Source organism: Pezoporus occidentalis, unplaced genomic scaffold (genome assembly GCF_034315485.1).
Source record: "Pezoporus occidentalis ecotype Australia unplaced genomic scaffold, CSIRO_AGI_Poc_V1 ctg10, whole genome shotgun sequence".
NCBI classification, from domain to species: domain Eukaryota; kingdom Metazoa; phylum Chordata; class Aves; order Psittaciformes; family Psittacidae; genus Pezoporus; species Pezoporus occidentalis.
Window position 1 is genome coordinate 5740630 of NW_026912779.1, and position 26219 is coordinate 5766848.

Here is a 26219-nt window from a genome sequence, read left to right on the forward strand (position 1 = left end):
CAACTCTGTGTGTGTGTGTATGGAAACAGGGCAGCCACTCCCACGATGATCACCTAACTAACAAGTCAAATACCAACTGACTCTAGGTCAAAACATGTCTAACTTGCCATTTTAGTGAAAGCACAGTGGAAACAAAGCTCAGATGCTCTCCTGCTATCTCTTTCCCAACAGCATCATTACCAAGCCAGGCCATATCTATTTTCTTCTCTCTCCTCTTTTTTTTTCCTTACATTATCTACTGGCAGCTTTATTACCAGCAACAGCTTGTATGTTTCTTTCTCCCCCATTCTAATTCTTTGTCTCCTCCTCTTAGTCATTGATACACATTAAGCTTGTCCAGTCCTTATCTTCTTCCCTTGGGCATCTATTCTGCGTGCTGGGGAGGCTGCTGTAGAAAGACAGATCTTTGCACCACCGTGCTGAATTCTGTATGTTAGAACAGTGTGTGTTTTCAGATTCTCCACCACAGCAGGTGGCTGGCACTTCTCTAAGCACAGAGGAGTGCACCGAGGATGATCCTGGTCATTGCATCTCAATTTCTCTGTCCTTGACAGCTTGTGCATCGAATTAAACATAAATCAAGTGCATTTCCTCCTCCCCTCCCTTGCCTCCAATTTCATTGTAATTACAAAAATCAATACACATGAGACATGACAAAGAATTAATTATTTTTCTGAGAATCGACTCAGTTACAGTAAATAGACCCAAGCCTCCTCTAATTGAAATCAATGAGACTTTTGTTATTCATACTCATGGGTCAGAGTTACACTGAAATCTCAGTACAATAGCTGAGACGCCTGTGCTCCTGCCGTCAGCTCCTGCTGCCAGCCCAGTTACCCTGACTCTTTTGGCTTCAGTGGACCATATTCTGTCAAGGAAGATGTAACTCATGTGGTTCCTCATGTTGTAGCCCACGTTCATGTTTCTGCTCACACGTACTCTACTGTTCACAGCCACAGCTTAGCCAGTTCTGACAGACGGTGTGGGCTCCTGTAGAGACGTGGAAAATGGTGCTGTTCAGGGTGAGGCTTTACCTGTGGGAAAATGCCCAGCAGATCCACAGAGGCACCATAAGCCTTGCAGACTTTCTTCTAAGAGCTGCGTCTCTGTGTTCTTTCAAACAAATGAGGAGAATACAGTTCTAAGGTATAAAATTCCTTTTTCTCTTCAGAAAATATAATGAAAACCATTTTTAAAGATGATAAATCAGTCCTTGATAATGGAAAATCCAAGCATCTGATGCATGCTAACTCACTTTCAAAGAACGTACATTTATTATCTCCCAATTTGACGTGTTATTAATTGCACCCCGTGGGAGTCAACACTTCTACATCCAATCAATAATTAACATTAGCACTGTACCTGAAAAACTTAAGGGGACATAAAATGCTACATAGTCAAGTTATAGAACAAATTAACAACGTGTTGATCCTTTATAGCAGTAAGCCTCTTATAGCTCCAGTGTCATCTTTCTATTACACAGGGCGGGGAGGGGCCTCCAAGTTCTTTCTTCTCAGGGCTGGCTGCTTTTACAGTCACATACCATGTAAGCCTGTTGATGGAACAGCGCTGCACAACGATGCCTTCCTTCTGGGTGTTATTTAAAGGGGGATGTTTGAAAACCCAGTGAATGATTTCATAGATTTCAGATCGATGCTTTCTGATTCGTTAGAATACCTGAAGCCCATTGATCTTTGCGAAGGTTACAACTTGTCATATGTGCTTTATGTGCAACTGCGTGGTCATCTTCATGAGATGATGTCAGTGAGTTAAGTGGAGCTGCTACTGACAGCAAGGTCAGCAGTATCACCGCCCTAACTTCACAAAGAGGTCAAGTACAGCAAATGTATTTCACAGCCCTTTGAGATCTTATTTCAGTTAACCTCAGAGCTCAGAGCCACTCTATTAGCTCATCTGGAGAGAGCAGCTCTTGGGACTTTGATGACTATTCCAGTGTCCTTTCAGCTCACAGCATAATTCACAGTAACAATGCACTGTCCACCACAATCCTTGGGTTTTTTTCTCTTTTACACCTCTGTTGGAAGCCAAGCTGCCTTTTGGGCTAGCTGCACTTAATTCAAACCCTTCCAAATGCATTCCAGTTCAACCACAGGCAACTCTTCAAGAATTCTGGGGAAAGAGTTTGGAAGAAAAGGTTATTTCAGTTTACTGACTTTCATGGGACTTTGCATTGAATGGATTGGGATTGAATGGGGTAAAGTTGCCTTCCTACAGTAATATTGAGCCTTATTACAAAAAGGCATGAAAAAAATTAGTTGATAGGGTAATATTTGAAAATTTCTCCTTTTATTTTCTCCCTGTTTAGGTAAAAATTAACTCTTTTGTCATTTAATTCAAACATTTGTGAAGTTGAAAGAGAAACCTCTTCTGAATCTATGGCTGCTAAACTGAGATTCCTTATGGCACTATGTGCCAAGAAAGCAGAGAGTTAAGAGGGGTGAAATAATTTACTGTTTGCTTCACTGCTCAGTTTTCGGTGTTGGTGCTTGTATATTCATCAGAGGGGAATAATAAAATGCTTCTTTACCTCATTAAATGGGCAATAGCGTGGAGAAATGAATGGAATTTTTTTAGCCTCCGTGAACAGAAATATTTAACAGGAATATTTGAAGAACCACAATCATTCTAAACTGAGATTTCCAGATCTCGCTGTGACTTTGATTTGGCTTCTTCCCACTTCTGGACCAGAGCTGGCATTTGAAGGATGCAGTTTGCATGGACTGTTCATTTGAGGATCTTGGCACTCTGCTCAGCACCTCTCAGTGACAGTCAGCCTAATTATCTAATGAACTTTGAGTAGATTAAGCCCTGATGTTTCTTTAAGTGTTTTATGAGTGCAATTGCTAAGCAGTCTCCAGCTCCCAGGTATTCTGGGGGGAGACGAGGCTTGTCTCGTCTCTTCCATTTCTCCCAATGGATAAACAGTGCAGAATGCACTTTCAGCCTGTAAATTGAGCAGTAAATAATCTCACTTCTCTCATTCAAATGAAACAGGCTGACCTTTATCCTATGCCAATTTTATACCAGTAAAACTCCCTTAAGTTCTGTGAACTGACTGGCTCATCACTAGGCCTGAGATCAGAACACATCAGTCCAAATAACAGGATGCTCAGGGGATTATTTTTGATGAGGACCTTGCTTCCTGGCTTATATTTTTTCTTTACAAATCCACATTTTTAATGATTGTTTATTTTTTTCCAGCAGAATAAATAGAACAGTGAGAGAGAAATGGGTCTCAGGTCACAAAAGAGACATCGAACAATTTGAGGTGATATTTATTGTGTTACTTAAACGTCTTCCAGTGTTCTTGGGAACCCTGACTTCCAAATCAGCAGCATCAGATTTCCCATGTGAATATGCAAAATGCTTTATAAATTTATTATAATGAATTCTGACATCACTTCCTTTAAATAAGAGTGTCACAAGCCCCTTAAAGGGAGAATGTGAACACAAAGAAATATTTTAATGAATGGGACCGGGGAAAATAAGATCAATTTAATTTAGATTGGAGTTTATTGATAGAGGGTGATGTTTTTGTCGCATTTACTGAAATTTTACTGGGAATCACAGAAAATCTTGGGTTTGAGCTGTGAAATAATTGAGAGTAAATTATTTGAAAGGTCAGACTATTTTTCAGCTTTGCAGTAGTGTGAATCAAACGGGACATTATGAAGTTAACAAAGTGATTAAACTGGTATTAGTGAAGGCAGGAGTAGGGTCCGTAATGGAGGTCATGGTGCAGACAGGTTGGATTTATGAAGGTTAGTGAAATTTTCCTGGACAACACACTAATAAATAAGAACTTTGAGAGTTCAGGGTTAAAGAAAAGTGGTTTCAGAATCCAGTTACCAGCTGTGGGCAAAAGGGTTGGCAGAAAATTCATTAAGGAAAGCAAAAGGCATGAATTTGAGAATTCTTCGTGGAAAAAAAAACAGAACCTTCCCTGCTGTTTTTCTGATTTGCACCAGAGAATCCGTTCCTTTTGTTCCCCTCTCAGAGAAGCACATTGCTAATGGCCCGTAGTGGTTAGTTATTTAAATCACCTTCCTGATACATGGAAGAAAGACAAAATCCAAAGCAGAGCTCAGAAGTAGCAGAAGATGCACCTTCATTCACCTGGAGTGAATAGTGTAACATTAAAAGACCCCTTGTCCTCCATAGCCTCTCAAAGCACTTTCATCTGCACTATCCCATTCTCTGCTCAGCTGTAGAGCACATCTGTTAAGGGTAAAGCAAATGCCAGCTGTCACTCAGGAGCCTGGAGTCACTGGAGTCCAGCAGTTATTGCTTTCTGCAGCAAAGATCTCCCAAAGCTTGGACAGTTGGACAGCAGGCTGCAGATAGTGACTGCCTAGGAGACAAATGAGCACCAGACTAACTGATGTGTTAACACTGATATCTGTGCAGACAAAAACCAACCAGAAGTGGTGTGAAGCAGTTTGAGAAGCCAGTGACTGCAAATGTTTTGTGTCAGGATGTTTAGCTTAGCCTATGCAGTATTGAAACCTGATGAGAGAAATCCCTGCTAGGAAAGTAACTGTGATTCTGCAAAGATGAGTGCTTCGCATGCTAAATGTAAGTGAGCAACAGGGCACCAAGGAGCTGTTGCCCTCCTTCCTCTTTTCATGAGATAGTGTAGTACTCTATAAAAACACATTATAAAACATAAGCTAAATTATGCACAGACAGTATGCATGAAGTGCATGGTAGGTGCGTACAGATGCTCCAAATATAATGTATATGTAGCATCTTGTACCCACGTTCATCCCTCTAAGTCAGAGTCAGATTGAACCAGAAACACCGCAAAGGCAGAACCACATGCTCTTATGCAACTGCATTCATCATTGAGCAACAGCAGCAGCATAGCTCTTAATTATCAGACCTTCAGTGCCACATGACAAATGACGAGAGATTCAGTTTGACACAGCTAATGGAAAAAAACATTTAAAAGAAATATTAATGCTTGGTATGTGAGCTCATTAGAGGGATGGTTTTAAATGCATGAAATGAGGAAAAAATACGTTCCTTAATGTCACTGGTCCTGCTAAGATTGTAGTTGAAGAGCTTTGCTTATGCAAGTCATTTGTTAAGTCAGTGCTTAAGTCTTTGTGCAGCATCAGGCTGCCAAGCATAGCTGCTAATGAAAGTAATTCTGCTTTTCAGTAAATGAGGTAGCAGTGCACACTGCAGCATATGCTAAAGATACAGGTTGCTTTCACTAGTGCACGTATGACAAATGGATGCTGAGGTAGAGGTTATCTTATTTACAGTGAGATACTTCAGGACAATAAACATACTCGTATAAAGGGTAACAAATAACAGGAGTAGTAATGTGACTTTCAGAATTATCCCCGGATTAAAAAGTATATTCATAGCCATGAAGAAAACCCTAATTCTGGTGTGGAGGAATTGGTTTTAGAAACAACAAATGTTTCTGCAACAAGAAAATGTTGGGTTTAGATGCAGTAGCTTTCCCAGCAGTTTAAGAGCACTGAGCACGTTAAGGGAAGAGAACCCTGCACAACCAGAAGGGAGAGAGGCTGCACTCCCATCCCTGGTGACATGGAAACCAGCATCCCAGCTGCTTGTCAGCACGTACTGCCCATGCTGTGTGGGTGCAGCTTTCAAAGGTCTGGCTGCCCTCCCTAGTCAGCAACAGAAACCTGGGAGAGACGTTCCCTGGAAAGATTACTTTTCATTACATTTCTCCTGTGAGTCATTTCCAACAAATCAGCACTTTCTTGTGGTAGTGGTGTAATGCAGTGGATGTAGGTACTATATAGGTTTGACTACAGTGACCTAGGAAGCTTCCTGTTACTCAGACCTTGTTTGGAAGGAGGTTCTTGCCAAAAGACTGTGACTAAGTACATAACCTACAGCTGTGTAGCTGTAAGTGAGCTCTTCTGTGGAGTCCTAATGGTTTGTAAGCTTTGTGTGGAATAAGTGGATGTGTCAAGGAAGGGGAAGCCTAATCCAGACGTGGTTAGGTGCGGAGCCCGGCTTAAGGATGGGCAAGGCAGAGTTTTAAAGTGTTGTAACACTGACTTCTCCAAGTGAGTCCAGAGATCATTTGTAGGCAAATATCATGAGGGTGGTGGCAGTTCCCAAATTTTAATTATTTTTCTGCCCCTAATAAAATGAAAATAAAATCAGAGTTGTGATGTTCAGCTGACAGAAAGTTTGTCTTTTCAAACCTGTAAAGTATGGTTCAGGGAATCTGTCTTGGTTCATTCTGTGCACTTTGCAGCTCTCCAGGTTGGCCTCTGGTTTATAGAAATGAAGAAATGCACTGAAGAGACTATGGTTATCAGGCATACCATACCATACTGTACTGTACTAGTAATGATAGGAGGTGTTTTCTCAGCCTCTTTTTCCTTCTATTTCTCCACTTTCCCACTTCCTCAATTTCACCTGCTCTCCTTGTCCTTTTCTGTCTTCCTTTGAGAGTCTTTTCATAGTATGTCATTTCTTTCTAATACTCTTTCCATAGACTTTCTTTACTTGTATTTCTTATACTCTTTCCTCCCTCTTCCTTATTAAATTGCAAGGAGTATCTCAAAGTACTTGCAGGAATAGTGTTTCCTTCAGATTAAAATATGTGTTTGAAGAGGAAGCCTGAAGGGAAGAGATGTTCAGGAGCTGACATGACGTGGTCTGCATGTCTGTGAGCTTGACTGTGTATGTGGAATGTGTTCCAAAGTCTTCCATTAGATGTAAGATGCATGCAAGTTCCAAAGATGAATGAAAAAATAATCTTTCATAAACACCCCAAAATAGGTGTAATAGGAAGAGTCATATTTAAAGTGAAGGAAGACAAAACCAAATCAACCTGAGCTAGAAGAAAATCAATGTGACAGTGAGCCTAAAGAGTTTAAATTCAAGGTTGAGAACTAGTGAAGTCTTCAGGGACAAAACAAGAAATACAGATGAAAGGATCTTTACTGGGAAATGAAGTCTACATTCTTGTCTCGTTCTCAGTTATTACAATTGTCATTTTATATACAGTCCAATACAGTAAAAAATATGATGGAACAGGATCTATCCAGATGTCAGTCTTGATTCTCTGCTTGGACATCTGTGAGCTGTAAACCCAGTGGGCTTTATTCTGCCAAGGAGTTTAATGATGCCCAGTTTATGCAACAGTGTGCAAACAGTACGTTGATGCAACCCATACGCTGCTGCACCTTATTGTGCTCCTACTTGAGATCAGACTGATGATGTTCCACTGGTACAGTTACAATCACATGATGAGGAAACGGGCAATTATAGCCTTAGTTTGGAGCTGGAGGCCAAGGACTGATGGAGGATTAAATGTGGGTTGCTTAGCAATTGTGATAATTGCTGTCCCTGACGTGCAGATTAGTGGCGGGTTTGTGTGAGGAGACGGCTGCTGGAAGTGCAGCGTGCAGGGGGCATGAGCAGCACAGGATTGATGGCAGGGAGCTGGGCAGCACCGAGCTCACTGAGCTGTGCATGTCAAACTAATAAGAGAAATGATCAGTAATTTGTCAATTGTTCTGGATTCTCTGTTGCGTTCAACCCAATCAGTCAAGTTGTGCACGTACTGTTTGACATTTCCAGTGCTGGAGCAAATGCAGAGGAAACTATCAGTTAACTACAAACGTATTTCCTAGAAGGAGAGCCTAAGTGCAGGTGTGTTTTGTTTGGCTGTGCAGTCCAGCAGTGTGTAGAAATGGATTTTCTGGTAAATAAAGTATTTACAGAATCACAGAATGGCTTGGGTTTGAAGGGTCCTTAAAGATTAGATAGTTGTAATGAAGGCAGCGACACCTTCCACTGGAGCAGGTTGCTCCAAACCCCATCCAACCTGGCCTTGAACACTGCCAGGGATGGGGCAGCCACAGCTTCTCTGGGCACCCTGTGCCAGTGCCTCAGCACCCTCACAGGGAAGAACTTCTTAATGTCTAATCTAAAAATCCCCTAAATTTAAATTGGTTTAAAGCCATTCCCCCTTGGCCTGTCCCTACAGGCCCTTGTCCTAAGCCCTTCTCCAGGTTTCTTGTAGCTCCTTTAGGCACTGGGGCTGCTCTAAGGTCTCCCCTTCAGGAGCCTTCTCTTCTCGAGGCTGAACCAGCCCAGCTGTCTCAGCCCGTCTCCAGAGCAGAGCTGCTCCAGTCCTCCCAACATCTTCATGGACCTCCTCTGGACTCACTCAAGCAGATCCACGTCCCTCTTGTGTTCCTCCCTCCAGAATGTAGGTTGAATGCATCCAGAAGTTGAATTTGCAAAATTGCATCATGTGGTCCAGAGGGAAGTGATTAACTTACATCCATGCCTGTACCATTTCCCTCACTCTTTGAGTCCTTAAATACTCCAACTGTATAGGAACAGTACTAGATCCGGAGACACGGAGCTATCTAATCCAAATCGCGCCATGCCAGAGTGGTTGGGCTATTTTCCCAGTGCACAGAAGGGGATTGAATCTTGTTAGGCAGAGCATGATCTAAATATCCTGAACACAGAAGTATTGATTAAAGGCTTAAGCATGGATTTCCCTGTGAACAGCCTGCGTACCATCCCTGTTGCTGTGCTTTTGTTTGAAAGGGCAAACAGGCACCAAGTTTTGAGATTAAAGATGGATTTGGGGGTTGGAACTGGATGATCTTAAGGTCCTTTCCAACCCTAACTATTCTATAATTCTAATTTCTTTGAATGCAAGATGAAAACTTCTTAGTTTATATTTTCAGCATGAATAAATCTGAACATTTTTATATCAAAATCCTTCCCTTTATGTTTGGGGTTTTCTTCCTCTTTGGGACCTGATCAGCTGTTCACACAGTCCTATTCATTTTTTCAGAGTTTCCAATAATATCCTACATTTCCTTTGGTTCCTTTCAGTCCTTCTTAAAGCAAAGGTGACTGCTGAGAAGCAATTATACACTGGTTTTACTGAAACAAACCCCCTTGAGTTATAAATCAAGGCAACCTACTAAGCCTTGCTTGGCAACAGAAACAGCCCTCAGTGAAGATGAGATAAAACCAGGAAAGCTGATTTCTGTGATGCAGTGATATTACATGCTTCCTTTTCTCGCAAAATAAGCTCTGCAGGCACGTATCATAGAACAAGCAAAACACATGTAGTAATGTACAGATACCCTATAGCAGAATACAACAGTAATATTTTACAATGCATTTAATAGCCAGATGCACTGAGATTCACATTTTCAAAGCCCTGGGAACAAGGAGGCATTACCATAACTGTTGGTAGCCTATGTATAATTTAAACCTATGTAAATCCTTCCCAAGTGATGCTTTGGTTGAGCCAGCCTGTGTGCCTGCCCCGCTGTTCTGAGGTACCGAATGGGCCCATGGGTTTGTGATCTGAGACAATGATCCATGGTCTGCTACACGGAAGCCGAGATTGCCTGCACCCTGCATCTTCTGAAGGTTAATAAATGAAGCTTTGCTTCTGAGTCAAGCTGTTGCTTGTAACCTCACTAACCCCTGCCTGGCTGGTAGAGATTTTAGTCAAAGGGAAATTAAAAGGGCATTTTATGTGGAGTGCATATACTCCATTTGTTTATATTGATGTTTCTGTGTGTGTTTGTGTAGATCTCATAGTAAATATTGGATTATGTATGCATATGCATGCATGCTCACTGGATAAATTAAGAACATGCATATGCTGTGTTGGTGGAGATTAGTTTGAGATATACATTTTGGATGCATCTGTTAAATCACAGTTATTCACAGCCTTGCAGGGTGTAAAATTCAGTATAATAAAATTCTGTTAGTGACTTTAAAGCTGGCATGATCACCTTTCTGTTAATTACAGCCTGATCCAACCCCTGTTGGTTTTTCCTGTCCTGTAAAATCACCTTTTTAATATTCTGGTTCCCTTCTGGAAAGATAGCGAATGAGGAAGGAATTTTCTCCGCCCAGTGGGAGCCTTCCTTGGCAGCAAATGCAGCAAAACAGCATGAGGAAAAGGACCTCGGGCAATGAGTTGATGGGAGTTAAAAGTGTACCACACTGATCTGGCTGAAGCACCCAGGAGAAGGCAACACACAGCATGGAACATCAGTGCATGCTTTCCACAGCTTAGGCAGCAGCTTGTGCTTGAACACATCCAGGGAAGTAGCTGATTAGGGATTCAGAGGACCCATCTCCTTCCTTTCACTCTGTAGAAAACAGAATACTAACTGCCTAGCTCCAGTTCCCAAGTTAGACAACCTAAATTACCATCATCCCTGCTTATCTCTATAAAACTTCCCTAATGCTCCTGAATTGTATTAGGGATTTGTTAGGTTAAGCACATTTGAGATTATGAGGTGTTTTGATAACAAAGGGCATATAAATGCAAATTAGGGTGTAAATATAGGAGAAAGTCATGAAAAGAGGGTTTCACTGAGAATTAGCTGCTACATAAATGCTCTTTTCAGCAGTCTCTGTGTGAACTGCCGTGACTGTTCACTCCAAGGAGAGAGTCTTTGCAGTGCTTAAACAAGTACCCATTTCTGAGTGCTCTCATATGGAAAGAGCTGAAATGTATTTATATCCTCACCCCAAAGATTAACACATTGTCAGTAATGGCAGAATGCAAACTGGAGAGATGGATTGGCAGGGGAGAAGATATCAAAAGCATCAAAATGTCATCATGCATTTATTATGTGCATGACTTCCCAATTAATGCTCAGGCTCTCGCCTCTAATGGAATCTGTACCTCTAGAGCTACATAAACCACACTGCCTGACACAAGCTTCTCACTTGTTTATCTTTCCACTCCTGTTTATTGTGAAGGCCTAGTTTGATGGCTTGAAAACAAGTGTTCTCTTTCTTCCAATGACTTTCCCATTTCTCTAATTGGAAATAGTATTTTTAAGTTTCTTTCATGTTTACTGATCTGGCATTCCTGATTCCTGGGGTTATCTGGATGCCTTGACCTCCCTACCTGCTACATCTGGTGTGGGAGATAGGCAAAGCTCTTTCACGGAGTTCTTGTAACAAAGTTCATGTTACTAACGATAGTTTCATGGCTTGACATTATTATGCTGATAGTTACAGTCCTTAAACATGTTTCAACATTGAGTTTTTCTCTGCTACGTTCTGATAGTCATTGTTTGCTCATGCAGACAAGATATACTGGACTTACTGTGTACCCATCATAACTGTGTAAGTACATTTACAGGCTAATTGAGACCCTTCAGTGATTTGAACTCCTGCATGTTGATGTGATTTTTGTCGTTTGCTGAAGGGCTGTGTCAGAACATTTTGATCTTCTTTATACACAAAGTACAAAAGCTTCATGATGATCACCTCGACTGCCAGTGCTGCTCTCGTCAGGGCTCCTCTAGTCAACCACTTCCCAAGCCCATTGCCATCAAATTCATTCGTAAATTGTTGTGTCGTAAGAAATAATGTTACTTTCTAGCTGGCAGAAATACAGAAAATGGTTGCATTCAGAGCTGATAGCATATTGTGAACAACTTCTCCATCATCTTGTATTGGTTTGTTGAGTTTATTGTCTGCCTCCCCTGCAGTTACTCACTAGGCTGAGGGCACTTACGAATGTCCTTTCTGAGGTGACTTCCTGACTGTTTTCCTGGTGCTAAATAGCTTTGCACAGCTTCCACTAAAAGCAATGTTCTCTAGTTAAGTTTTATGATGGCTTTTCAGGTCAAGGCTTCTGTTTCTCCTTCAGATATCTGTGCAGAGTTATTGTCTGAGGCATAAGCCTATGACAACATGCAATATTAATAATATAGTGTGTAAGACTCTAAGTGTATTATTCATGGTATGTGAATAATAACAACTTGGCCTTCAGTTTTTATATGAAAAGCAGCCTTCAAAGCATTAACTGCTCCCACTTCATCTATTGCCTTACTAGCTTTACATTTCTCTGAGGAAGTATCTTGGTAGGATCATTTGTACTATGCTGTATTCTGTGCAATATGCTATTATTGTGACATATAAAGCATGAATTACCCTTATTTAATACTCCAGGTTTTCCTCTTATGAGTTTCCTATTAGTAGACGCAGGAGTCCTCAATATTCTTTAGCTGGCCCTCTCAATCCTATTTGCAGTTCTTAATGCTCTTCCTGTTTCAGCCTGTCACTCACACTTGAGTCCTTCATACATAAAACTTAACATAATTTTAGAGTGAATGTTCAGGCTGCGGTGCTGGATCATTAGTTACTACGAGTGTGGCTCCTGAGACCCCAGCACATTGCTCTTGTCAGGGTCCTCATCACAGCTGAGGAGGAAAGCAAGCAATATCCAGCAGCAGTTCCATCTTCTGTATTACTCATTTCACATAATAGCTTTTAAATACTTGGCAGTTACCATTTTAGTTATGGGTGGGTTAAATATCCAGTTACATACAGGCTTTTGAGGCATTCTTTGTCTCATGAACACGTCAATTTGTAAAGAAAATTTCTAGCCAGTCTTCACTGTTAACCGATTTCTAACCCACCATTTGGTCGTGTCCCCCCTCTTTTTTTTTCTCTGCATGTGGTGTTGCACGTCCCTCTTTCTTCAGTGCAGAATTCTTGTGGAAGATACACCAAAATGCTGTCCTTGTCCTCTCTGTGACTCCTTAATCCTTCTGAACTCACTTACTTTCTGTTGGCGGTGGTGGTTTGGGGCTTTGGGTTTTGTTATTGTTATACACCAATAACAAGCCTAGGATTCAATTCCTTGTAAGTGACATTTGGGATTATTTCTATAGAGGTTTGTTCAGTTATGGCATTAATCCATAGAAATGTTGCGTGTTAGTATTTGGGATCAATATGGGGCCTGATTAGGAAGTTACCCTTCTGGGGGGACTACCAACTGAATACACTGAACAGAATGTGGTTCCCTTTGTCTTTGTATTACCTGCTCTGTAGACGTTTCTTCCCAATGCATTTTCCTCAAGAGTTTTCCATCCATGTCTAGCACTCCCTCAGAACATTGAGTTAGGGGCACCAGACAGTCACAGAGCAGCAGTGAAGCTCGGCGTTGCTCTTTGTATTCCTCAGTCTTGTTTGCAGGGCTTGAATCAGCTGGAGCTTTCCCTGGATCTTAGCCCATCAGATGAAGCAGTTTCTCTTCTCCACTGCCAGAAGTCAGGCTTTCCCAGTTTCCACTTTTGACTTGTTCTTCCCCGGTTGCCAAACTCTCTTGGCAACACAAGGTGCAGTTGAATAGTCCTTCTCTGTTGGTGCAGCAGACAGGCCCTATTAAAGGGTTTGCTTTTGCCTCTGTCACAATTTAGCAGCAGCAAAGATTAAATAGTTTTCAGGGTGTTCTTGCCTGTTGCAGATGGTGCTTCTTGCCAACCTGGAGACATTTGTACAGGCAATCCCAGTTTCTCAAATAACAGGGATTTCAGACACACATGAGGTGTCCCCAGGACAAGTATATGAGTATACAAGTATGTGAATAATGAAAAGCTGCTAGAACGAGATGACTTGGATAAGCAGCTCTTAAGAGGCAACATTTTCGCCTGGGTTTTCTATTTTACATAGAATAGTGGATTGTTTTTTACAGTTATTTCTTTGGAGATGGAATCTTTTGTTACTTTACCATAAAAAACTGATTAAGAAAATAACTTTCCAGCTGATATCCTGTCTTTTTAATATATTGAACTTTTCTATTTACTGTTTTAAGAGCTACTCTGTTTTAAAAGCATCCAACACATAATGAAGAGTTTGGGTGTTTTACAGTAGTTGGGTAGTTGGGCTTATTTAGACTGACGATTTGATTTCTTAACACGATATGCTTAAGAGTATGGCGTACATCTCACCACATAGAGCGTTATATGATTACATGTAGTGCTTCATTTTCCTAATGGGTTGATGATAGCCTACAGACCTTTAGAGTTGCTAAATAGAGGAAGGTAAAATTACACACACAAATGCCATCTCTGAAGTACTTTGGTGAGTTATGCCCTTTTGAAAATGTTACCTGTAATGACATGCAGATGTCTACATGTAGTTATCCCATATATCTTGTCAGATAGTGAAGCATCACCCTTTTCATAGTTTGAGATTCAGCTGGTGCCATAAACAGCAGACAACTATGGGCTGTAATCATTCCATTCTGCATTTCCAAAAGGTTTTATGTAGTGCCTGAAATCACACAGGCTTTGCTCTTTTCTAGGGCATTGGTAGACATCATCAGTGTCTTTGAAGAAAATTAGTATTACTTAGCTTGGTTTTCTGTACCAGAGATTCTTTCAGCATCATTTCTTTAACATAATTGCACTGTTACTTATTATGTTATTAAAAATGGAAATTATGATATTGTTAGATTAAGTTTTGAGTATGAAGGTAATATTTCACCTCCTTAAGGTTTTTGGCATCTCAGTTTCTACTCATAGATGGAAGTGTAGTGTGTGCTGCAGATGATAAAGTTTAATGCTGCTGCTAACCAGCAGTACAGAAGAGCACTGTTACGCTGGGAATATTTCATCCCTTCCTACTTTTCCTTTTTTTTACAGGGATTTGTGCAGATGCAATGACTAACAATTCAAGAACTGACCATGTGGGATGCTCTAATTGCATCTCCTCAGTTTTCAAGACTTTTATCAGTGCACATTCCTGCATGCACTGTTTCAGACTCATAGACTCAACTAGGTTGGAAAAGACCTTTAAGATCATCAATTAATGATGTCTTAAAGTTAAAAATATTGATGAATTAAAGGGTCCATGATTAATGTAACTGAAGGATACTTCAAGAGCTATAGGTGCAGAACTTGTAGATATCTAAATTCACCTGAATTTAGATATCTACAAGAAAACTATGTATCTGTGCAAGTCCTCAAGTCCTTTGGGAGAACCAAATGGTGCTAGGAAGCAATTCACCTAACCCATTTTATATGCCTGCTGTACAAGAAGATGAACACAGAACTTGTAGAGGTTCCAGTGGGACCTATGACATATATTTTGATTAAGAATTATATCGAGTGTGTGGGTTTTAAATGGTGTCAGCAGAACCAGCTCCAACCTTTCTAATTAAGGGGACAGGCATTACATTGCTTAAGCAAAGGATGAGTTGAGATTAACTCCTCTGACAGGTGTGAAACTGCACGTGAAAGCAAATATGGGATGTCCTCAAAATACTGCACCTGATTTTTGTCTGTTTTAGAACATTTCTTGGGGTTTAGATTATCTGTTAAGGACATTTTGAAATGGTTCTTTACAACAAAAAAGTGAATTATCTTAGCTATTCATTTACCTCTACATGAATTTAGTTAACACTAGATTGCAGTAGTGTCAAACTTCTCCATAGACCCCACTGAAGTCTTGCACAGTGGCCACCTATACCTACCCCAGACTGTGAATGAGGCACAACGTGTGTCATTTCCATTGTTTCAAAATGGATGGGCAGAGGCAAATGAAACAACAGCATCTCTGCTCAGGCAGCCTGAGATTCTAATCATATATAAGAAATGAAGGCAGGCAAACATTTAAAAAGATTGATGAGTTCTATTAGAATGCATTCCTTAGCTTCCAGGGAACATGAAACATCAAGAATCATAGAATCATTAGGGTTGTATATTCTCAACCCAAGAATAGAAGGAAGAAAACAGTAGGAAGTGTATCAGACAATGAGGGTGTGGTATTGTGGAAAGGAATGCTTAGAGATGCAGGAAGATGAAATCTGGGAGGTGTATTTAGCTGCTTTGTTGCCTGGCAATACAAAGCAGTGCCAATACGCTCTGAGGCTTTTAGGCTAATCCAGAGCATCTTAAATTACCCCAAACATACTGGTGCATCTTAAATTCAAGGTTAAAGAATATTTAATACTTATATTGCATGCCTTCATATCAGAAGGAATAAGAAGTACCACTGTGTTTGAATTCCTCATTCATATTTATACACAACATAATAACAAAAAACAAGGGAGAATGAGAAAAGTTCAGATGAAATGTTTTACATTTGCAGTTCATTAATTTGGGAATGTTGTTTGGCAAAAGGAAAATTTTAAAAGAGGAATTGAGACCTTAATCATGATCTTCAATTGAAGTCACCCTGCTAAGGACTGGAATTTGGCGTTCCAGTAACCACTCATCACAGAAACTAGAAGTGAATCTTACATTGCACGCCATCAGCTGAAATCAGTTTCTTCTCTAAGACCTACTAAGGGAAGAATTATTCCACTTGCACACAAGGCTCATCGATATATTGATGTGTGTGTGTCCTGACAGACAGCCAGAGGCTTGTGCTACAGATGTGCATTTTGTCTGCTCACGTCTGAGTTTTACTGAAAGCCATTTCTGTTGCATACCTTTTGTGTGGAGTAGCCAGGTGTTCTGATCAGTCCAATACCTCCTTACCTTTCAAACATAACTAACATTTTGAATCTAAGAAATTTGAAGAGTGACTGTTTAAGTAAGAAAGAGTAGGTTTTCTTGTCTAGAAGCCATAGAATCATAGAACAGTTAGGGTTGGAAAGGACCTTAAGATCGTCTAGTTCCAACCCCCAAACATGTATTTCATCTGTCTTTTTGCTTGTGAGAACAACTTAAAACTAGGTATCCATCCATGTTGTGCTTTCCTGGGTTGCTTTTTAAGGCAGTAAGAATAAAAGTTGAATTCCTGTTGCTCAGTGTTGGCTTAGCCTCCAAAACTGTTTGGAAAAGCTTTTACTGAGAAAACAGAAACTCAGAAATTTCAACTGCCATTGCTACTCATCCATGTAAAATTAGGCAGCATGGCTTTACTGACAGAGCAAAGGGAGAGGCTGGGGTATAGAAGTATAGAATGGAGATTCAGTTTCCAAGCAGAATAGGGCCATGCCTGGGAAAAGCTGCAGAGAGATGCTCATCGAGGAGCCACACAGACTTGACAATACATTGGGTAGTGCTGGGACCCAGAGCAGGGGCCTCTTGTACTCTGCTCACTGGCCATGCAAGCGCACAAGTGAAGGTCATTCTCTTTTGCTTATGAAGACAAATGTTAACTGCTTCCCTGAATAGAGCTTCACAGTTTCACATCACCCCAGCTCACAGCTGATGGTAAATGACAAGGTATGAGAGGGGAGGGAAGTGTTTTATTGCTGGGTGATAAAGGTGAAATCTGCCTGGCACTCGCTCTTCTAGGGCCACAGGCACAGTGCTTTCAAGTCCCCAGGAACAGCTTCAGAGACAGGGGAGAGACTAAATGAGAAGAACCTGAAAGTAGTGCTTATGACTTAAAAATCTTAGGTGAAAATACATGGTAGACAGACCATGTTTTTAATTCTGAATTCACTCTGTAACCACTTCGAGAGGGAAAACCTGTGCTTTCCAGTCTGTGCGGATCTCTTCCCCCCTTGCCTTCATAGAAGCATGGAATGGTTTGGGTTGGAAGGGACCTTAAAGGTCATCTAGTTCCACCCCCCTGCCATGGTCAGGGACTAGGCCTTCATCCTTTACTCTCCTTTAGTTTTTGAAGGGTATTTGTAGGCTCACTGGACTATACTCTTCTGCAAGCACATGCTTCCAGAGTCCGGTTTTTACTGTGTTCTTGTTCTACTCTCAGCCATTTCCGAACTGGGAGCTGTTGGAAATTCCTGCTACTTGGCTGTGGGACTCTGGGCACTTTTACTTTCCTTATAGCTTACTCTTCATTATAACCCTAAAAGCGCAACTGAACTTGCGGCCAGGAGTGCAGTTGTGAAAAGAGCTGGCATCAGGCTTGACAGCTTTGATGCAGTTGATGCTTTGAGTTAATCACTGGTGAACAGCTCTGCTTAGCTCCAGCACAGTTAACAGTGATGTCATGGAGCACATGGCCAAGCAGAGGTTTTGGATACCATAAATTTTTGTGCTCCTATGACTTAATTTAGACATTCCTTGTAGCACTTTAAAATGAAGAATTCTCTAGTGCACCATTATGGAAACAGTTTCTCTTGGCCTTTGCCCAGTATTAAGTGATCACTTTCAAGACCATCTTCTGTATCTGTTGCCTAGAAAAAGGAGTTTAGCTATAAGAGATTGGTTGTACACACTGTTAACAAAACTAAATATTTATACTTTCTACTTTATGGTGTCTGCTCTGTTCCTTAAATAAAGCGCCATCCTGCTCTCCCCAAAACCCAAACCAGAGCACTAACCCAAACAAACCCATTCAGCTGTATTACTGTTCCTAGTTTACTCCAGTTCCATGCTATTGAAGACATTTCTTCGTTTTGTGATTGCTTAATGACTGTCTCAAACCACAGCTGAGTGCTAAAACTAATGATATTTTCTAACGTGCTCTGCGCCTCTGAGAGTGTGATTAAAGTATAATGTCTAATGCCCATCAAATAACCTCAAGTTAGCATTGCTATCTTTATTCTAAACTCAAACATAGCAGAACATGGCTTAGACAGACCATCAGGTCTCTAACTGTGAATCCTAAATGCAGGCGGGGTTGTAAGAATAAAAGGGTTTGTCCACATCTTGTCTACAGGCAACAGCCTCCCACAGCTGTGTTAAAGATCAGTCAGGTTTTCTGCTTTGGTTTTGCCATTATTTCCTACAGATTGCTGGGACAAAATTGAAACATTTCTTAAAATAAGAATTCTGCTCCTGGAATTTCAGTCATTTTGTATTTAACCTCCTTTTCTTGGCTTCTCCATGATCAGAATTTAAATATTCCATAACGCCACAACTGGAAAGAACATAAGGTGTGTGTATCTGCTGGGGAAACGTGATAGACAGAGCTATCTTTCTCCTCTGCGTTCTGTCAGCCAAGGCACCACACTGGCAGATGTTTTGTGCACTAGTGATAATTGGAGTGAGGGAAGATAAGAGCTTTACTCATCAGTTCTTCATATATGACAGGCTTTCTCTTTCATTGTGTTGGGCACCTGCAACATCTCCCCCCATGCCCTGAGTCACCTCACTGCCACATCTTGTCAACGGGCGGCAGGACCCCTCAAGAGCTGTTCTACTGTCCTTGGTTAGAGAACCACTGCTGTTCCCTGTACATGTGTCAGCATAGCCCATATATAAGCATTAAGCTACACTGCACAAGAATCAGTTGCATGCTACTGTTTGAGGGATCCAAAGAGCAAGCAATTATGATTTGTACTAAATTTATCTATTTTCTTGGAGACAGACTTGCCAAAAGGAACCCTTCAAAGTGTTGTTAACCCAAGCACAACAACTTGGGGTTTCTATGAGAGCTAATTAATTTTAAGTTGAGCCAAAGAGAACAGAAATGAGTCGACTTGACAGCAAAAGCAGGATTAGAGATGTAACTTCTAACGAAGCAGCTCTGTTTACTTTGTTCTCATTTAGGGAGCCTTCCTTCAATTATATTTGGGGTTGTGGCATCTTGCTTTAAAAGATGCAGGCTGTGCCAAGAGCAAACAATTTCCAAGCACAGCGCAGTGTCACAGGCACCTTTGCCTCTTTCCCACAACAGCAAATTAAACAGACACTTTGACCTCTCCACAGACTTTTAAGTCACAAAATAATCAGACCAGCACAGGAGGAGGATGCTCTCTGCTAAGCAGCCCAGGGAGAGACCTGTTTTGATGCGAGGACTGTCAGGGCTAGGATGTGCTTATGTTTCCACTTCACAGCCCTAATGGACACAACACATTGGAAGTTACCCACACTGTATTATCATCTTTGGTGTCTGGCAACTAGAAAAATCATAACATGTGGCTGTAAGTAGCACTGTGTTGTGTGAAGGTCAGGTCATCTGGTTCTTTGGGCGGATCTGTGACTCGGCAAAGCTGTGGGAGCTTTGCTGTGGGTTGAGGGCAGTATGTAACCTTCCATTTGTAACAGGGTCGCTGGCTAAACCAGGCTTTCTGCTGTGCCTGCGGTGCCTGTAATTGAAGATGTCCTGTGTAAAAGGTTCATGCAGAACAGAAGCTGTGGAATCAGGTCCAGCAGATGGACATCATCCTGACAGGATCTAGATCTGTGCCGTGAGGATCAGCTTTTACCAGAGTCTGAGGCTGATGCACTGCTCAGGACAGAGATACTTGTGGGGTTTATGATAAAGTAATCGTAATCATTATATTATACTTCCCACAAATAATTATTGTTAAACAAGGTATTGTTCTGTGTATAATTAAAGTTCCAGATTACACATGAAGATTTGGCTTAAAATTCAGGCTTTGGTTTAAAAGGAAGAAGGGATTTCTCTGATTTTTCAGTTTTAAAAGGGCTGCTTGGTAGTTTTTCCAGAACTATTGTGCTTTCCTCAGTAATTACATAGATGCTAATTTTTTGCCACTTCTTTTGGATTATTTTCTCTCTCAAAACCTACCTTCTTGCAAAGCAGAACTTAAAGACACGACGCTTTCCTGGTTAAATCTTTTCTATAAAGCCTAAATGTAGAGAAAACAAACTCATCGATACAAACAATACAATAGATACAAACTCAGGACCATCTCTTTTTCTTGTTCTGCTTTGTAAACTATTTCTGTTGTCTCTCACCTACAACTGGAATGTCCTTTCTAGGCAGCCTTCAGGTCTTAGAGAAGCAGGGAGCCTCTTGGTAAAAATAACACCACATCTGGCTGTGAAGGAAACACAGGGTGCAAAGCAGGGTCACAGTGTTCCTACATGCACCCTCCTTTGATTCTGCTAGTGAGACAACCTTGCAGAGCTGGGGGGAGATGGGAAGAACTTGTGTTTTCAGATAAAATTGAGCTCACAGGACCTGGAAGTTGGAAAGAAACTGGTCAGGGAATGTGGTCCCTTCTGCATTTAGCACACTTCAGCCTGATTTAGTGTCTACTTTTAGACAGTATTCACCTGGAGAGCTTGAGAATGCCAAATAATGGGATGATACCTCCTGAGTGTAACTCTTCACATCTTTATTCAATAATAGAATATTCGGTTCAATGATAGAGTTTTATTTTAGTCAATGTCCCAACTATTATTTCCATTTACTCTGTTACATATAATCACCTCATTAGCACCGCCTGCATGATGATGATACAACTGCTTCTCCCCACGTTTAGCTTTTCCTTCTCATTTCCCCCGAATAAATAATATTAATATCTGATGGGATGATTTCCAACTAGCATCTGTCACCTAACACATTAGACTCACTTTTCTGCAGGCTTTTTGGTTTCTGCTTTCCCTTCTCATAGTCTGGAGGATTTGGATTTTAAAAAGCATTCTGTTTTAACTCAAGAGAGTTACTGAGTTCTGTGTGCCTGGCTTCATACACCGCACTAAGCTCTCCTGAGTTCCTGGCCATGAACTTTGACAAGAGGAGCTGCTGAATGCTCGAGACTTTAAACAGTTCAACTTCACTTATAGGTACTAAGCCCTTGAAATTCTTTCAAAGTTCAGCAGATTCCAAATGGGATTGGAAACTGCTTCAGAAATATTTTCAGAGTTGACATTCTTGTTGACCAGTACTTTGAAAGGAACTAAATCTTTACTAAAACTTGAACTCCAAGACTCAGCTCACTCTTTAACTACTAGAGATCAAGACAGGAAAGCTTCCTTGAAGGCTGGAATCATTTTATCCACATCTGTTCTAGAGCTCTTTTACCTTTGTACAGCATCTGGTACTAGCCAAGGGGAGAGGTCAAGTCTTAGCCTTGGGTCTGATTCAGCCTGGCAATTATTATGTTCCCAAAGCCCTGAATGATCTGTGGAATCTGGCCTACAATGACCAAATGTTACTTCTAGTGTTCCTGTATATTTCCATGTTATAGTTAAGGCAGAAATTATATTGTCCCACTTACCCTGTAAATACATATATGAGAGTCTGAGCACAGACAAAGGGTTTCCCCATGACTTTCCATATATTTGATTAGAAACCCTACATGAATTTTGTGTGTATCATGTCTTCATTCTTCTCTAGAGCTGACACATTACTGTCGTCATTCCTTGTTTATGTGGCGCCAGCATGAGAGTGTTTGGCTCTTCATTAGTTGTCCATATGTAAACCAGTAACTTGTAGTTACTTCTGAGAATGCCTTTAGGAAAGAAGGAAATGACACTTACGTATTCATATGCCCTGTTTGAAAAAGGAGTCAGAGGCATCGTGCTAGTGCCCTGTTGGAACAGATGTATCTGGTATGCAGAACGTACATGCCACATGTGGGCTAGCTATGAAACAAAATTAAACTTGTATTCAAAGTCTCCCTGCATTTCCAAAGTCCTAAACAGCAGATTGTTAGGCGGGGAAGTAGGTTGCACGTTGTGTTGAGCGACTGGGCTTTGTCCTTAGCCCATCTGGCAACATGAATCAACGTCAGCTGGATGCAAATAGAACTGTGCAAAGGTGACCTTGGTAACAGGATTGGTCCACTGAGCAGAGACTACAGGAGAGTTACCTGCAATCACAGGATTATTAAAGGGAAAATCCCAAAGTAAGGCTTCCTGAGTCTAGGAAGTGTTACCAGTTTGCAGGCTGTTGTCTGTCAGTGGTAGCTACATTTCATTTCAAATCAGGGGGTAATTTAATCAGTACATGTAAACTTGCATTTTCGTGAATGAGAATTCACTGAAATTCACAGTAGGTATAAACGAGGCAGAAACCCCCAAATAAAGCAAAAATAGTTCATTATGGTGTATTGTTGCTAAAAAGAGATTCCAGATATTATTCAAGGATGTGTTTTTGAGGAAACTTAGCTTTTGAAGAACCTGTTTTTTAGAGGTCTGGAGCTTGACCCAGCAAATAGAAAATACTTGTAGCTCAGTTGGAGTGACACTGTCAAGACAGATTTGGACGAGTGTTTTAAATCTGTGAGTCTGAAATGAGTAGAAAATTCCAAAAGGGAAAGAGAGCGTAATAAAATGTCCCTGTGTTGTTTCCAACTCGAAACACTACAACATTTTTCATGTGTTAAAGGCTTTGCTGGACCACATAGTTAACTCTGCATTCTGCTGCCTTACTTTAGGTGTCAATGTTTGAAATCTTTGGCTTAAGCATCTCTCAGAGAGACAAGTCTGCATGACAGAATTAGAATCCAGTTCTGATGGTTCCCAGTTCTGCTTTGAAACCACTAATCCCACAAAGGAGTTTTGTGGTCTACTCAAGATTTCCTGGTTGACTGTATTCACAATGAAGTCAGTTTCCCTTGTATGGAAAACAAAAAAGGAGGAAAGGCAGATTTATGGATTTCCAGGTTCTGTGCTATCTACAGAATGGATTTAACATATGCCAAACCTTCAGCAGAGAAGTTTACTCTTACATTGTCCTGAACAGAAGAAGCATTTTTCTTCTTAAACAAAGGGAACACTGTGAAGTGTGGAAACCCTCAGGTTTCCTCAGCCTGCCTTTCCCCACATTATGACTCATGGGCTTAAAATCACCACCACAAAATGAGAATACAATGCTGTTGTCTGCACACAAACACGCTAATTTAAAGTGTGTGTTCACAGACTGTGAGCTAATGGTCCTCAAACTTTGGAGCTATTTGATTTCTCCAGTTATGGCTAGGCTCTCTTGGAGTTTCCAGATGCTAATGAATACTATAATAATGATTATAATAATGCAAATAGTAATTTATTATTATTATTTCTGCAAGTGTTTTATGGAAACACAGGAACTGTTCTTGCACAGTCCACGTATCAAACCACACTTTTTTCTGTTTCTCTAGTACTAAAGCAAGGAAACTGCTGCTTAAAAGCTGGGTGAAGCTTTTGGAGGATAGTCAGGCTGTGAGCAGGACTTACCCCTCTGTTTATATCTGCCCACAATAAAGAGTGTCTCAGGCCAACATCAGATGAGGGTGTAAGAAGCTGTTACTTTCAGTTGACACACCTGCATGCGCTGGAGGATGAGAATTTGTCTCGCTGAAAGTCAACTGGCATTACAATACATGTTCTCAGTATCTAAGGTTATTATCTCAGTATCTAGGTTTATTACTATTATTGTTCATTGAAGATCACTTTTTCAGTATAAGGGAAAAGTCTGGTTTAGTGCTGAAACTGTTTAGCAACGTACTCATCAAATTACAGTGGCTCAGAGAAAGTGTCCACAATGGATATGTGAAAAGTAAAACATCTAATTCTGCTTTAAGCTGATTTTCTTTTTTATTTTCATAAGTATTATAAATTGACCTACAAGTTCAGGCTGCCTTGGGTATATCCAGCTTTGTGATCAGTGTACAGCAGCAGTTATTTTTAGATGTGAAATATCCCTGCATCCACAAAGAGTGTGGTTTTTCACTTGGTACAAATGCGCTAGGGAAAGAAGTCATTTTAGTGCTTTTCAGTGGTTCACAATCATCTTTTTTTAATTTATTGGACTTAAAACTTTTTCCAGTTCTTGAGAACTATGCAGTTGAATGAGTCTGTTTCTAATCGATCACCAAGTCAGACACAGCAACGCGACCTCCAGATTCCTAGTCGTGAGTCTGATTTCATTTCAAAGATGTAATTTGAAAGACTTACACTAACTTCATTCAGGATTTCACTGGACCCACTGTCCTGGGTTCAGCAGTAGCAGTCATTTTTCTCTTTCTTAGTACCTGGTGCAGTGCTGTGTTTTTGACTCTCAGCCTGAGAACAACGCTGATAACACCGATGTTTTTACTTGGTGCTCAGTAATGTTTAGTCTGACCAAGGACTTTCTGAATCTCATGCTCTGCCAGGGAGGAGGGGAATCTGGTAAAAAGCAGAGACAGGACACCTGACCCAAACTAGCCAAGGAGGTATTCCATACCACAGCACGTCATGCCCAGGAGGTAAAACTCGGGGCAGTTACCTGAAGGGCGAGATCACTGCTTGGTCAGGCTGGGTATCGGTTGGCGGTTGTATTCTCTTCCCTTGTGATTTCCCTTATCATTATTATTATTGGTGGCAGCAGTAGTGATTTGTGTTATACCTTAGTTACTGGACTCTTCTTATCTCAGCCCAGGGAGTTACATTCTTTTGATTCTCCTCCCCATCCCTCTGGGAGTGGGGGGAGAAAGGGGGGTGGGAGTGAGCGAGCGTGGTTCTGAGTTACCAGCTGGGCTGAAACCACAACACCCATGATGAAAGCATGGTCCCTCCTGAAGCTATGAAGTCCTGCTCTGATTCTTACAGATCTCAGCTGAATGGCAGATGTTTGAATCACTGCAGCGGTATTACAGGATTCTAGTACTAATTCATGAAGTTGGATCTCTGCAGAGGCTGTTGTTACAGATTCATATTCAGAGCAGAACTTAAAACTCATCAAAGCCAATAGTTTTAGGTGCATACTTCCACAGAAGCACTTCTTTATAGCACTGTTAACAGAAACCGAAGGGAACAATAATTCCCTAATAATGTTAGAGGCTTTTGGAGCAAATGAAATTGTTTCCAAACCAGGCAAAAATGAGCAGATGTTCAGGATGTCAGACAACATCTGTAACACCTGGAGACAGAAGATGGGGAACATTTCTGATCCCACTTGTGTGGGTGTATTCTCAACCGGTCCCCAGAATCTATGAATTCTGTGGGTTTAGATAATGCTATTTACAAACCAATTGAGCTTAACTTTTTCTTTTAATTGAGAAAGTTAACTAGAAACTGTCCTTGAAAATGAGGTTTCTCCCCTGACATTCTGTAAATAAATAAGTTATGTCAGAAAACAAGATGAGGATAAACGAAGGACTGTTCAGAGCTGTCAAAGAACAGGAACTGTTGAGTCCTCTAAGCAACAAAGCGCATTTCATCACTGACATATCAACACATGCATTCATATTTATATTCATATTATCATTATTAATTCGATTGCATTCTTTTAATAAGAAATGCAGATAAAATAAGTGCTGTTACAGTTCCTAATTACTTGGGCATTTCATCAGTGGTTTGTGCTGTTGGGCAGCCTCAAAACTGACCTCAGCTGAGGCAGCTCCTCAGAGCTCTGGGAACACTGACAGCCTTTCTCCTGGCAGAGCTCAGATATTACCCACTGTGTATTTATAAGAGTATCAGCACTTTTTTGGATTGCTGGGCATGTTCAGCTATGCTGAAGGGTACCAAAACGTTGCTGTTTGGTCAGACTTCACAGGCAACGTATAGGCTCTCATTCTTTGATCACTTCATCTGTGTGCTGAGTCAGCTGTATCCAACACAGGCCCCAGCTTTCTGCCCGACCCTTCCCACATTTGGCTGAGTGACATAAGTAACCCCCAACTCTCTTCTTTATTTGTGGTCCTCTCTGTTAATTCCAATTGGCAGCAGATTACGTTATTGCACTTCATTAATTTGAGCTACAGCAGCAAGCAGATACACAATTTGCCCAGCCATGCCTGCGTGGATGGCATAATCTCTAGGAGAGAAAAGAAGAATTGCTAGTGATACTGTGTGCTTCAAGCTACACCAATT

At 41.0% G+C, this 26219-nt stretch overlaps 1 protein-coding gene across 4 annotated transcripts in view; it reads left to right on the plus strand.

The window, feature by feature from the left end:
• The window catches only part of PLCB1 (phospholipase C beta 1), a 402625-nt gene that overhangs the window by 344705 nt on the left and 31701 nt on the right, over positions 1–26219 (plus strand). Inside the window, exon 32 of one of the 4 annotated variants that reach the window (XM_062610308.1) lies at positions 19395–20046. The exons of the other annotated variants lie outside the window; for them this stretch is intronic. Within the exon in view, the coding sequence (XP_062466292.1) occupies positions 19395–19475 (81 nt within the window). The 3' untranslated portion in view covers positions 19476–20046. Of the gene's footprint in view, positions 1–19394; positions 20047–26219 lie in introns of those variants that run through there. 4 annotated transcript variants of the gene reach the window in all.